The 13834-nt window shown below is 23.1% G+C and overlaps 4 protein-coding genes across 4 annotated transcripts; 1 reads left to right on the forward strand and 3 right to left on the reverse strand. All coding sequences in view use genetic code 6, as the record gives it.

Annotated features, from left to right (window-relative positions):
- Positions 1-202: 202 nt before the first annotated feature.
- Positions 203-3243, reverse strand: TTHERM_00418470 (EF-hand protein; the record flags this gene model as incomplete). The annotated part of the gene is made up of 9 exons (XM_001007303.2): positions 203-631; positions 831-1199; positions 1255-1570; positions 1622-1954; positions 2164-2248; positions 2357-2627; positions 2683-2764; positions 2878-3143; positions 3205-3243. The coding sequence occupies 9 exons, from the start codon at positions 3241-3243 to the stop codon at positions 203-205; spliced, it is 2190 nt and encodes a 729-aa protein (XP_001007303.2).
- A 4046-nt stretch (positions 3244-7289) lies between these two features.
- On the forward strand, positions 7290-9196 carry TTHERM_00418430 (ABC transporter family protein; the record flags this gene model as incomplete). The annotated part of the gene is made up of 2 exons (XM_001007301.1): positions 7290-7793; positions 7877-9196. The coding sequence occupies 2 exons, from the start codon at positions 7290-7292 to the stop codon at positions 9194-9196; spliced, it is 1824 nt and encodes a 607-aa protein (XP_001007301.1).
- A 170-nt stretch (positions 9197-9366) lies between these two features.
- On the reverse strand, positions 9367-10048 carry TTHERM_00418400 (hypothetical protein; the record flags this gene model as incomplete). The annotated part of the gene is made up of 2 exons (XM_001007300.1): positions 9367-9405; positions 9905-10048. 2 exons carry the CDS (start codon positions 10046-10048, stop codon positions 9367-9369), a joined length of 183 nt encoding a protein of 60 aa, XP_001007300.1.
- An 894-nt stretch (positions 10049-10942) lies between these two features.
- On the reverse strand, positions 10943-12826 carry TTHERM_00418380 (plasma platelet-activating factor acetylhydrolase; the record flags this gene model as incomplete). Its single annotated transcript, XM_001007299.3, has 2 exons — positions 10943-11847; positions 12112-12826. 2 exons carry the CDS (start codon positions 12824-12826, stop codon positions 10943-10945), a joined length of 1620 nt encoding a protein of 539 aa, XP_001007299.1.
- Between the last annotated feature and the right edge of the window lie 1008 nt (positions 12827-13834).

Genomic DNA, 13834 nt, shown 5'->3' on the forward strand with positions numbered 1-13834 from the left:
AGTAAGATTATAAAAAGTGGATATTAAAGGAAGGTATTTTTATCTCTTAAATTTTTTTATATTTTTAAATTTAGAGAAAATAAAATAATTGTTTTATTTATTGTAAAGAAATTAATTTATCTTTGTTCTTTTTATCATTTTTAAGTACAATTTTAGAATATTGTAATTCTAAATATATTTTGAAATAAAAAGATTGAAAATTTCAATAGCATGTAAAAGTTCTATTTAAAACATCAAAATTGGGGCCATTATTTCGGCCTTTTTATTGATTAGTATTCATGTAGTTTCTGAGTAAACTTTTAGATCTATTTGTATATTACTCAGTGTTAGCATTTTGCATATTTATATCTTAAGTATTTTTATTAACACAAGAATTTGGAGTTTTCAGCTCTCTCATTAATGAACCTATATTTGATTTCGTATCATCTTAGAAATCGTAAGCATTTTATATTACAGTTGAATGATTTCTTTTTTTAAGTTCAGTAAAAGTTTTTTCAAAAACAGGTTTTATTTGATTCAATTCAGCTAATTTTTTAACTTTAGGTAGAGATCGACTATCATCTTTATATGTCTATGTGTTATGCATTTATCTTAAAAGGTTTGTGTAAGTATTTTTGTTTTATTTTTTAAACTTTTTATAAAATGTATTAATGTATTCATTGATAAAAATAAAAATAAATTTATAATGTAAACTCTCTAATTTAAAAACCTAAATTGAAAGTTAAATTTTTAAAAATTAAGGTATAGGGCTTTGTATTAGGGGAAGATCTTAAATTAGGAGAGATCTTAAAGAAGAGAGTTTAGATTATATAAATAGACTGATATAATACCTTTATTTGTTGTAACATCAAATCCTACTAAATTCTCTTATTTTCTAAATCCATAGTCCATTCTTTTGAATAGTTATTATTCATAATATCAAACATATTTTCAGTGTTTTTACTTTTAATTCCATAAGCAAATTGTTGGTTTATATCTGAAGGAGTATTGTAGCCATACTTAAAAGCACTTCCTGGATCACATCTTCCTTTTCTAACAACAATATTATTTTCTATAACTTTTTTTAATTTTTCTGTATAAAATATTTCCTTTCCTATTTTTTCAGTAGTTTCATCCATGAACCTAGGGTTTTAACATCTGGATCTTTCTAATACTCTATATGGATCAGGAGAATAGTTATGAAAATCTCCAAATTTTTCCTTTGAAATAAAAAAAAAAAAAATTAAAAAATACTATGAATATATATTTAATTACATAAATTTATCTTGTTTTTTGTGCTAAACTTTCTCCATTTCTATCAAGCATCTCTAATTCCAGTTTATTAGGCACAAGCTAACAGAACTCTTCATAATCTATAAATCCATCTTGCTTTTTATCTAAAATATTAAATAATTCCCTAGCTTCTTCATCCTTGAATCTTATACAAAGTTTATCTAAAGTCTACTTGAAATCCATGTATTAAATTTATCCTGATTACTAGCAATCAAAGAACTTGAAGGCTTTCAGAAATTTTTCAAATTTTTCTTCAAGCTTTTCAATTAAAAGTACATAAAGTTCATGTACGTTGCTCCTATACCATTTAAGTAAAATTAAAAACAATAATCATAGAATTTATATTTACTATTTTGGAATTGTGATATCATAATCCATCATTTTTCTTTTAAAATTATCTGAGTTATTCTTCTCGGATTTTACAGGAAAACGAGGAGCAAATTTATATGCATCAAGGAGTCCTGATAATTTTTTACAAGAAATAAAATCCCCTTCTGATATAGAATCTATGATTTCTTGCAGCAATTCTTCATTTAAAATTTTACTCATATGTTTTTTAACTATTTTCCCATACTTTTCTTTGTCAGCTATACCTTAGTTTTCTGGGTCTAATTCTGCCAAAATTTTTTCAAGTGCTAATAAATGATGATATCCAATATGATTAAGTTGAATCTTTTCTAGCCTTTAATTTAATAAAATAGGAAATTTTGCAATAAACTTATTAATTATTAGGAGAATTATTGTAATAAACAACTCTATTTAAACGACTTTGCTTTTCATGTAATTTTAACATGAATTTTTTTATTTTTAGATAAAATTAATTTTTCAACAATCTTTTATAAGAAGTGACGACAAAATAGAATAAATCAATTAATCTTAAATGTAATTTACAAAGTAAATTCTTTTTTATTGGTCTTTGATATTGCAGTAGTAGTATTAGTGATATCTTTTTGAGCGAATGGTCTCAAATTTATCTCTTTTTAATAATAAGTTAAATAAATTTCCTAATTAATAAGAATCATGAGTGTAAGCTAAAATTAAAAAAAATCTAAATTCATTCAATTAAATTGAAGTTGATTGATACCATTTCTTAAATTTTTAGGTCTTGGAAGTTTAATTTTTTTGAATTCATCTATATTTTCTGTATCGACATTAAATACTGATGGCTACTATACATCAATATAATTCTAAAATATATAGTTGCTGTTTGAGTTTTTAGAGGTTGTACTGTCAAATCCATTTAAGTTGTAAAAAGATCTGTTATGATTGTAAAAAGTTCTTTATTAAATAAGAGGATTCCTGTATTTTTTTGTTATGTCTATATGATCTGTATGATCATCCCCTTCAGTTTTAACCTTAACATCATAAGCAAATTTTTAAAAGAAAAATCAATCATTTAATATAAAATACTCTTTATCCTAAATAAGCCTATCGTTATTTATTATGAGTTTAAATTAATTCTTTAAGAGCATCAATGTTGACAAATATTATGCTTATTTTATATATTAAATAACTTTAAAATGCAAAATCTAAAACTTAAACATAATTATTTCAGAAATAGAATAAAATGAAATTTATAATCATAATATTAGTCAAGTAAATTACACTTCTGCTTGTATGTTTTATCCTTCATAGTAAATACATTGTACTAGATCATTTATTATTATTTAATCATTGTTTTTAGCAAAAATATTTTTTGTTTCCTTCATATTTTGATCATCTTAAAATATGGCTTTAAGAGATTTTAAAGCTAACTTGAATTCTTAATAGTTACACTTATTTTCATATGTATTACACTACTTCAATATCGCACCTTTTAGTCTTGTTGTAAAATATTATTGATTCTTTTTATTGCTAAAGTCATTTAATGCCTTTTATGTAGTTTTTGATGAATAATTAATTATATTTGATTCTTTATAATAATTGTATTACTGTTGTTACAAATGACTGATCTCTTTGTGGACTTTTCATGGGTTTAACTTATACCTAATTTTTTTAAAAGCTCAAAGATGGGTGGATTACTTAGCTTAAATAGCTAATTCAAATTATGATTTTATATTTGGATAATTATTTGCTTTATAAACCTAAATTCTAGTTTATCTGCTTAATATTCAGGCAATAATCAATAGTGGATATTAATTAAATTGGTTATAATTAATATAAGATAGGAAATTAAGTGTAAATATATTTATTAATATAATTATATTTGAGACCATATTCTATAAATGAATCTAAATAATAATTAATTAATTTATGATTAATCCAATCAAAATTATTCTATCTCAATTAAAATACTAATAAAATTCATAATATTTTTACATTTTACCATCACCTATCAAATTTAAGCTATTATATTAAGAAATTTAAAAAATATTAAAAAAAGTAATACAAAATAAATTATTATTTAACAATTGTTTTTATTTCAAATAGTATTTTCTAAGATGAAAAAAATATTAAGAAAATTTATTTTACAATTGACAAATTCTTCGTCAAAGCCGAGTGGCGCAATGGTAGCGCAGCAGACTTCTAATCTGAAGGTTGTGGGTTCGAGTCCCACCTTGGTTGCCATTTTTTTAATAATTTTAATTATAATCAATCAATTTTAGGAAAATGAATATATTTAAAAAGGTAAATAAATGTGAAGGGGATCTAGCTCAAATGGTAGAGCGCTCGTTTAGCATACGAGAGGCACTGGGATCAATGCCCAGGTTCTCCAATATTTTTATTTTTAATTAATTTTAATAAAATATATTGGTTTGAAGACAAAATATAAATTTATAATTCATTCATACAATATATTTCTTTTAGTTTAATAAATATTTTTCCATATTTTTGGAAGCAAAAATAATTTTGCCATGTAAAAATTTAATTATATTTAAAGAATTCAGAATGAATTTAATTAGTATAAATATTATTTTTAAATTATTCTATCCTAATTTATTAAAAATTAAATATTAATAAGTTTATCTCTTTCTCGCAAAGTAAATATTAAAAAGATGGTTTTGTTATCAAACAAATATTAAAAATTAATAAAAGTAAAACTATTCTTTTGTTTGCTAAATATTTTTTTGAAGTTTAAAAATTGGAGTTTTTAGCATCTTTTATTTTAAATGTGAAAATGCTTCATTTGTAACGATTATCAACTTTTATTGACTAGAATAAATTTTATGCTTTTAAAAACTCTGCTTGCTCCAAAATTTACTTTTATTTAATCCTAGCTAATAAATTATTTTATAAAAGTTTTTACTATAAATAAAACATATTTTTAAAGTTAAATTAGCTATGAAAATATTGAAAAATAAAGTATTTTAGATTTAGAAATAAATGGCCTTGTTAGTAGAAAAATCTTAATCTAATGTTTCTATATATATTTAAAAAATGAATGACGAATTAGGCGATATATTTATTTAATTTTCAAAAAACAAATAAAAAAAAGGTTTCTTTATAAAATTTAAGTGTAAAAAAATAAATTAAACTTTTAATTCACGATCATAAACCTCTTAATCAATATAGAAATGTAAAAATGTAAAAATCTTTAAAAAATTTATAAAATTTAAATATCAAAAAAAATTTACCAAATTTAATCTTTAAATTTTAATCGCTAATAGTTAGAAGAATAAGTATTCTTTGTAACTTTTCTTTATTTAATATTACCAAAAAAATTCTGCTACTGATATAAAAGCATTTCAAATAAATTCTTATTTTTTCATAAAGCTTTTCAATTGAATTTGGATGTTTTCATAACAAAATCTAAATCTTTATTTAATTAACAAAATTGATTTTTTTGGAAATAGTTTAATTTTATCAAAAAAGCTAATATTATTTATGCACTAATACAACATTTTTTGTGTAATAATTAGCATGAATGAATTTTTTTTAATTCCAAATTATTTATTTATTTATCTTTTTTACTAAGTTACTTAAATTGATTAGATAAATATCCTTTAATTTTGCAAACAATTTTTGGTTACAAATAAAAATAATAAGCAAACAAACAAATGACCATCAAGTTATAAATAAGCAAATTAATGAAAAAATAAATTAATTAATTCATTATTTTCGGAAATTTAATTTGCAAAAATCAAATTAATTAAATTATTTCTTTTAGAATTTTACTAATAAAAAAATTGGAGAACCTGGGCATTGATCCCAGTGCCTCTCGTATGCTAAACGAGCGCTCTACCATTTGAGCTAGATCCCCTTCACGGAATTTCTTTATTTTGAAAGAGTTATGTTTTATCAAGATACAAATTGTTAATATGCAAAATAGTTCTTATCTCTTACAATAAATTTTAGTAAGATTGAAATAAAGTAGATTTAATTGATTTCAGAAAAAAAATTTTATTCTATCTATTATTATTTGAAAATATATTTTAGGAAGAAAGTTTATAAAATTAGAAATGGATTAAAGTTAAGCTAAAGATAATAGAATATTAATTTATAGGAAAAATAAAAATAAAATTTTAAAAGTAATTAACCTACTTTCACATAAGATGGCTAAGTTAATTTACTAAAGTAACTTGATAATTTAATCGAAATTTAGTTATCTTTTATAAAACTCAAGCAAATATAATTTAATTCAGTTGCTAAATCGCTTAAATAGATATTATTAAGCAAAAAAAATATATTATTTTGTGTTATGTTGTTTTTTAGTACTTTATTGATTTCAACTAAAATCATATATTTGTATTATAAAATATCAAATATTCTTTTAAAAATCTATCTTTGTAAATTATTATGAGTCTACTTTATAAAAAAAATTAGATAAATAGTTGACTTATTATTCAATAAATTGATAAACTTTAACAATTATTTGTCTGACATTTTTCACTTAACCACACTTTTAAATATAAAAAAAACTACAATCTTTAGAATGTAAAATTACTTATTAACTAAATAAAGAAGAAAAAGTGACAAATAATAATTTTATTTGTTATATTTTTAAATTATTAATGAAAAATATCAAAGAAATAATCAAAAAATTTTTACAAAAATCTATCTTTCTATATATTTTTCTAATAGAAAATATAGATATTCCTTTTATCGATTAAAATTCAAGTTAAATTTTTTATCTGTAAATGACATTTATTGTTTTTAATAATCTTAGAATTTAGATTTTACGGTAAATTATAACTTCAGTTTTAAACAGGGTTTAACAGAATATTTTTTTGAAGTAAGCTTTTTATATTTTAAAAAGCTGAATTTTATTTTAGGTCGCTAGAAATTTCATAAAATATTTAAATTTATCTATTAATAAATGGTCTCTTGTTATAGATAAGTTCCTGGTATTAAATCAAGGAGTACAAAAAAAAGTTCTTTAAAGAATTTAGAACAATGACTATATTTATTAATTTAAGAAATCTGATAATCACGAACAGTAAGGGAATGAAACAATTCTTAATTTTGCTTTAGATATTTGAATTTTATATTTATGAATTGGTTGCTTTACATATTTTTTTTGCAAGCTTAGAATTTTATTAATTAAAAATGTATCAGAATTAAAAAGGATTGGAAAGTAGGCTGATTAATAAATAAAAGTGAATTCATTTAATTTATATTTGGTATGGGATTAATTTGATTGCTTTATTCAAAAAAAATGTAATTAAAGATTGTGAAATTAATTAAATAATTTACAAAAGACAATTACTTAAGAAATTCACTTTACTTTAATGCAATTAAAATTTAATTAATTTATTTGTATATTAAATTTGTTGCTTTCACTTATAAATTAATTAACTTTATTATCATTAAAAATTGCTTCTTTTATTATTCCTATCTATTCTTTACTGACGAAATAAGCTTCTTGGAATCATAAAATCCTTTAACCTTAATTAAAAAAGCTTACAATTAAAAAATGTAAAAAACCAAAATAGAATGAAAGGTCAGTATAATCTTCTTGAAACTGAGCTTAATTCAAATAGGGAATTTCTAAAATGATATAATTGTTTTTAAATCAAAATAAATACAAAAATAAACAATCAAAGTATCACATAATTTATAATAAAATCATATTAAAGATGAAGACAGAAAATATCAATACAGCAAATATACTCACTGGAAACTTAGCTTCAGAAAACATATTCACAGAAATTCAAAGCTAAGAAAAAAATATTCCAGTCGATTTGACTTTTAAGAACCTTAATTATGGTGTAGATATTAAAGGAAATCACAGACCTATATTGAAAAATGTCAGCGGTATTTTCAAATAAGGTACTGTCACTGCTATCCTCGGTGCTAGTGGTGGTGGTAAAACATCTTTGCTCAATGTCCTTTCTCAAAAAATAAGACCAAAATCTGGTGTTAAGGTTGAAGGTGATATCAAGGCAAATGGCAAAACTTTTAATAATGAAACATTCAACTAATTCTCTGCATATGTTATGTAAAATGATATTCTTCTTGAAACATTGACTGCAAAAGAATGTATTAAATTTGCTGCTGATTTCAAACTCGAAGGCACTGAAGAATACAAGTAATAGAAGGTTGATTAAATGATTAAGCTATTGAAGCTTGGTAAATGTTAGGTAAATATTTTTAATTTAATTTTGTTCTAGCACTATTAATTATTTTAAGCAAAATTAATTAATATTGATTTTTATAAATTTAGAATTCCTTGATTGGTGGTCAATTCTTAAAAGGTATATCAGGTGGTGAAAGAAAGAGAGTCAACATAGGTTGCGAACTCATCACTGAGCCATCAGTTCTTTTCTTAGATGAACCCACTTCAGGTTTAGACTCTTTCACTGCTTATATTGTCATTAGCGCTTTAAGAGACTATGCAAAATAATACAACAAGACAGTCATTATGAGTATCCATTCACCTAGTACTGATATATGGAATTTGTTTGATAATATCATTCTTTTGGTTTAAGGTAGAATGATTTATCAAGGTACTTAAACTGATATTCTTCCTTATTTCAAGAGTATTGGCTTCGAATGTCCTACTAATATGTGTCCTGGTGATTACTTAATGAATTACATGACATGGAATGAAGAAAATGAAAAGATTTTCCCTCACTTCTATGAATAATACGACTAAAGAATCGAACCTAGAATCCAATAAGAAATTAATTCAATTAAAGAAACAGTTATCCCATTAAAAGATGTTGTTACTACATACTGGTTCCAAATCAAGAAAATTGCTGAAAGAACCATCATCTCTACCAAGAGAAACCCCCTCCTTTTCAAATCTCGTGTCTATCAAACTATAGTCATGAGTTTATTCATTGGTTTGGTCTTCTTAAATCAAGATCAAATTACAAAGAATAGTACAAATGTTGAAATACAAAATAGAATAGGTGTGCTTTTCTTAACTGGTATGGCTATGTTCATGAAATCCCTTAATGGTGTACTACTTTCCTTCCCAGCTGAAAGAGAAGTATTCTTAAAAGAAGAAAATTCTAAATATTACTCTACTTTCTCTTATCTTGTTGGTAGACTCACTCTCGAATATGCTTAAATTACTATTTATCCTTTTATCAATGCTATTTTTGTCTATTTCATGGTTGGTTTGAACACAACTAATGCTGGATTGTTTTTCTACTTTGTATTCGTCAATGTTTTACTTAGTTATGTTGGTAATGCACTCGGTTTAATTTGTGGTACAGTTTTTACCAATCCCAGAACAGCTTCTGCTCTTCAACCCATTTTCAAATTACCTTTCGTTCTTTTCGCTGGTTTCTATAAAAATAGAAGTGATTATGCTACTTGGATTGGTTGGATTTAATACCTTTCTCCCTTCACATATGCTCTTGAAGGTTTGGTAACTAATGAATTGGAATTCACTGAAACTCCTTATGACATATTGTCTGCTAATGACTTTAGCATTGGTAAATGGAACTGTGTATACATTATTATGGGTCTCTTTGTTTTTTACCAATGCTTAGCTGCTTTCTGTCTTTACTAAAAAAGAGGTACTCTTTAATGAAACAACTTTATAATAAATAATAAACCACTTTTATTCATTTCTAAAAGCAACTCATAAAATTAACTTCATCACATCATCTATTATAAAACAAACTACTCCATATATATTAATTTTCTTAATTTAATCTTAAACTCTATACATATGTATCCCTTATAAATAAATAATACTTATCAGTCTATATAGTATGACCTTTCATAAATAACTTCTATCTTACCATAAAAAAATTATTTTACATGTTATATAAGCAATTTTTAATAAATAATTATTTATTTTACTTAATTACTGGTATTATTATTTTTTCTGATTTAAGTAATATCAAATCAAAATGGCTAAAAATAAAGATGTCAGTAAAACTTTGAAATTAAAAGAAATATTGAAAATTTCATCATATCAAAATTATGATTTAAAAAAGATAGTATATTGTTTTTAAAGCTTTGAAATAAAATTCCATTAATAAAAAATGACATAAATTAAAAAATAGTAAATAGTTTAAGCCAATAATCATATGAAGGGGATCTAGCTCAAATGGTAGAGCGCTCGTTTAGCATACGAGAGGCACTGGGATCAATGCCCAGGTTCTCCAATTTTTTATTTTTTTTTCAATCTAAATACTTAAATTAAAAATAAAAACATCTAGTTAAAAAAATAAAAGGATTTTCAATTAAGGCAATAAAGATATTGTTAAATATTTTAAAATGTTATATATACTTTTAAGTACAAAATATTTTTTAAGTTCCCAACTATATTATCAAGATGTAATTAAAAGCTATTGGATAAGCCGAGTGGCGCAATGGTAGCGCAGCAGACTTCTAATCTGAAGGTTGTGGGTTCGAGTCCCACCTTGGTTGCCATTTTTTATTTTTTTATAAAAATTATATTATAATTTAATTTAATTAATACTAAATAATCAATATATTAAGTATTTCCCATATAAAGAACATATTATTTTTATTGTTAAATAGTTGAAGAAAGAAATTTGATATCAAAAATCTTTAAATTAACAAGCAATTCAATTAATTGATTTTTGATATTTCTTAATTGCTCTATTTAGTGAGAAAAAATATTTATTATTATCAATTTACAATTTATTTTGAATAGTATTTTCCTGCTTTTAAAATAGACTACTTTAATATTTGTCTTTTTAATAGTTTTGTGAAGGGGATCTAGCTCAAATGGTAGAGCGCTCGTTTAGCATACGAGAGGCACTGGGATCAATGCCCAGGTTCTCCAATATTTTTATTTTTTATTTTTCAATTAAAAATTTATTTTTAAATAATATTCAAATTTAAACAATCATTTTATTAGCTTTTAACCTTATCACTTACGTTAAATTAAATTAAATTGCTTTTTACGGTATGAATTATAATTTTAATTAGACAAATTGTTTCTAATTAAAATTTAGATTGGTATTTTAGATATATAGATAATAAATATAAAACAAATTTAATAAAAAGTATTTATAAAAAATAAATTTACAAATCTTGCCAAATAAAATATATCCATCCTTTATTTTAATAGTATTATTTTTTATTGTAGATAACTAACAAATTTTATATTTTATTTAAAAATAAAAATAATTAATTAAATTTAAAAAAAAAAAAATAATTAGTAAATTAATTAATTTCTTAAAACAATAAATCTATTAGTTTAATAGTAAAACAAAGCATTAATACAATTTATATAATTTAAAAAATTTTTAACTATTTTAATATATATAAAAATATCTATATAATTTTTAAATTTAAATCAATTTTAAATCTAAGGAGAATTTATAATATAATCCTTCTTATATTCATCGCCTATAATTTTGAAATATTCCTCTATGAATTATTTATTTGTTAGATTCTTTTCATCCTTGATAAGGACTCTTTCAAAATAATACTCAAAAAGCATTAAATTGTGAAACATGTGCTTTTTTGCACATTCTCCTCTTGTTGTTATTCCGTACAGATCAAATTCTCCTGCCATTACTAGTGCCAGATCAGATTGATTAGCATGGGCCAATCCTTTAATATAGCAATTAATAGATTAATCAGAGTAGCGTTTCATGTTTTTAAAGATTAATTCTAAACTTTCATCATTTTAGAACCATGGATAAAGTCTCTTGTAAAAATCTTCAGAGTTGATACACAATAATGGACGAGGGAATTCACATAGATCTATTTCTTCTTTTTAGTAAACGTACACACAAGGATCTAAGCCAATACAGACTCCAGTTATACGCTAATCATTCATTGCAGTATAAAGAGCTGTTGAACCTCCAAAAGAGTGTCCTAAAATAGATATTTTTTCGTAGTCTATTGGAATTTCATCTTCATCATTTGAACAGTTGAATATTCTTTTCATGAATTCTTTATCATAAATTATATCAAGCATTTTCTAACTTGTTTCTAGTCTATCTTTCAACTGGCAATTACGAAACTCCCAATTTTATTGGCGATCAACATAAGGATTCTTAATTTCCTCAATATGCTCCATAGAAAAGACGATATATCCTTTGCTTGCAAGTTCTTTGGCAAATAAAGTATAAGCATTACAGTGAGCAGCTAACCCATGTGATATGATTACTACAGGGAATTTCTTCATCTTAAATGCCTTTTCACTGCCTTTTTTCTCATCATCATCACTGCTATTATTTTCATTCTATTGATCTTTAAATATATAAAAATTTAATAAATATATTTTCAAAGCTAATATTCAAAAATGAATTTTGCTCGTTAATATTAATCCTTGTTTTGCATATTAAAATAAACTTATTTATATGGTAAAGATTAGGGAAAAAAAAATAGATTGAAATATCTTCAAATAAAATAAATTTATTTTATTTAAATTGGCATAATTTAAATAGGCTTTATTTATATTATGAGTTTTTTAAAAATTAAAAAGAAATAATTAATGAACTTGTTAATAATTACTTTAAGAGTTTTAATTCATTCCTTTTTCTTATTTTTAATTAGTAGAAATTTTAATGTTTTCTTCTTTTTCTTTCTCAAATGAAGACTTATAATACAAATCTTCAATAGGGATAAGTTAAGCATTTTCGAGGACTCCCATTTTAATCTTATATAAGAATTAGCTTTGAATGCGGAAGAAGAATTTAGGTACTTTTCCAGGTCTTTCTTTGTCTTTCATGTTGGTATCATGCATGCGACTCCAATAGTTTTCGGTTATCATCCAGTTTCTATCTCTCTTTGAAGCATCGTAAACGCATGGATAATAAACTGAATACTAAAGGTCTTATTATGGATTTTTCAAGAGGTTTTTTTCGATTCTATGAATATATCCTACATGATAAGAACCTCTTGGCTTAGGAAACTAGAAAACCTTCATTTTTTTGATAGAAAGCATGTATAATCCTGCAGAGCTTAGTAGAGCCCAGTATGGAATTTTGACTAACCCAGTCTAACGTAACAAAAGCAGAGCCTCATTTAAAAGAAGTAGAAGCGAGTTAGCTCTCAAACCTTCTCTAAATTGCTTATGTAAGAAAAATGTAATGAATCCACCAAATAAAGACCATTTTTGGTTTCTATGGATATCATCTTTCATCAAGAATAATGCTATTGTTTGAGCAAATTGATAAACACTTAGAGCATATTCTCCAAAAAATACCTTTTCTTGAAATTGAAGCATGTCTAAGTAGATACAAAAATATGGTAGCTTTTTTACTTTTACTGATTAACTTTGGAAAACTAACCTGTTTGAATGCTATCTATCTAATAAAATAATTCTTTATTATCAATCAATAAATGAAAAAGTTTGTGAAAAGCAATAAATAAATAATACTTTAGTTAAAGTTTTTACAAAATATTATTTATTTAATGATATGTGTGTGATTTCTTCTATATAAAGTAAACGACGACTCTATCTATTTTAATGAATTTTAAATTTACATTTATTTCAAACATTTATAATTGCCTGAATAAAATAAGCAAGCAAAATAATTATTAACATAATTACATTTAATGTTTACAAATAATATTCTTAAAATAGTTCATATTTTTCTATTCATTTTAAAAAAAGTCTATTTATTTATTTAATTTTATTGTAATATACCTAATTCATTATAGATTAAAAATAGTAAGTAAAGCACTATACTAAATAAATACTGCTAAAAGCTTTATTGATTTATTTTCCAAATATATTTATTTGTTTCAGGATATTTGAGAATAGGCCGATATAACAATGGAGTTTTACTCACAGATTTTTACGTTTTCATAAAATTATATTTTTTAAAATTGATGGTCTATTTATTAAAATAATCAAATTTAGACAAATATGAATTTACAATTTTTTTATAATAACTTTTTGTACAAATTTAATTTTTGAAAAAATCTAATTTCGTTGAAACAAGCCCTAAAAATTAGTAGATAATTGAAGATCTCTCTACTTCATTAATCCAAATTTAAAACTATAGACTTATTTTAAATAGATGGTTTAAGTATTAAAAATTTATAGAACCATTTTTTGATCCATTTCAATAAAATAAGTAATTATGTCATATTTGATGTAATACACTTATAATTATTAAATTATGTAAATTTACAAAATTTTTAAAGTAAGCCAACTAATAATTTAATTTTGATATTTTTATAAAATGTAAGTATAAAATAGAATAGTTAAAATTTGAAAGTTGACCAT

Source organism: Tetrahymena thermophila (assembly GCF_000189635.1).
Source record: "Tetrahymena thermophila SB210 genomic scaffold scf_8254814, whole genome shotgun sequence".
NCBI lineage: Eukaryota > Ciliophora > Oligohymenophorea > Hymenostomatida > Tetrahymenidae > Tetrahymena > Tetrahymena thermophila.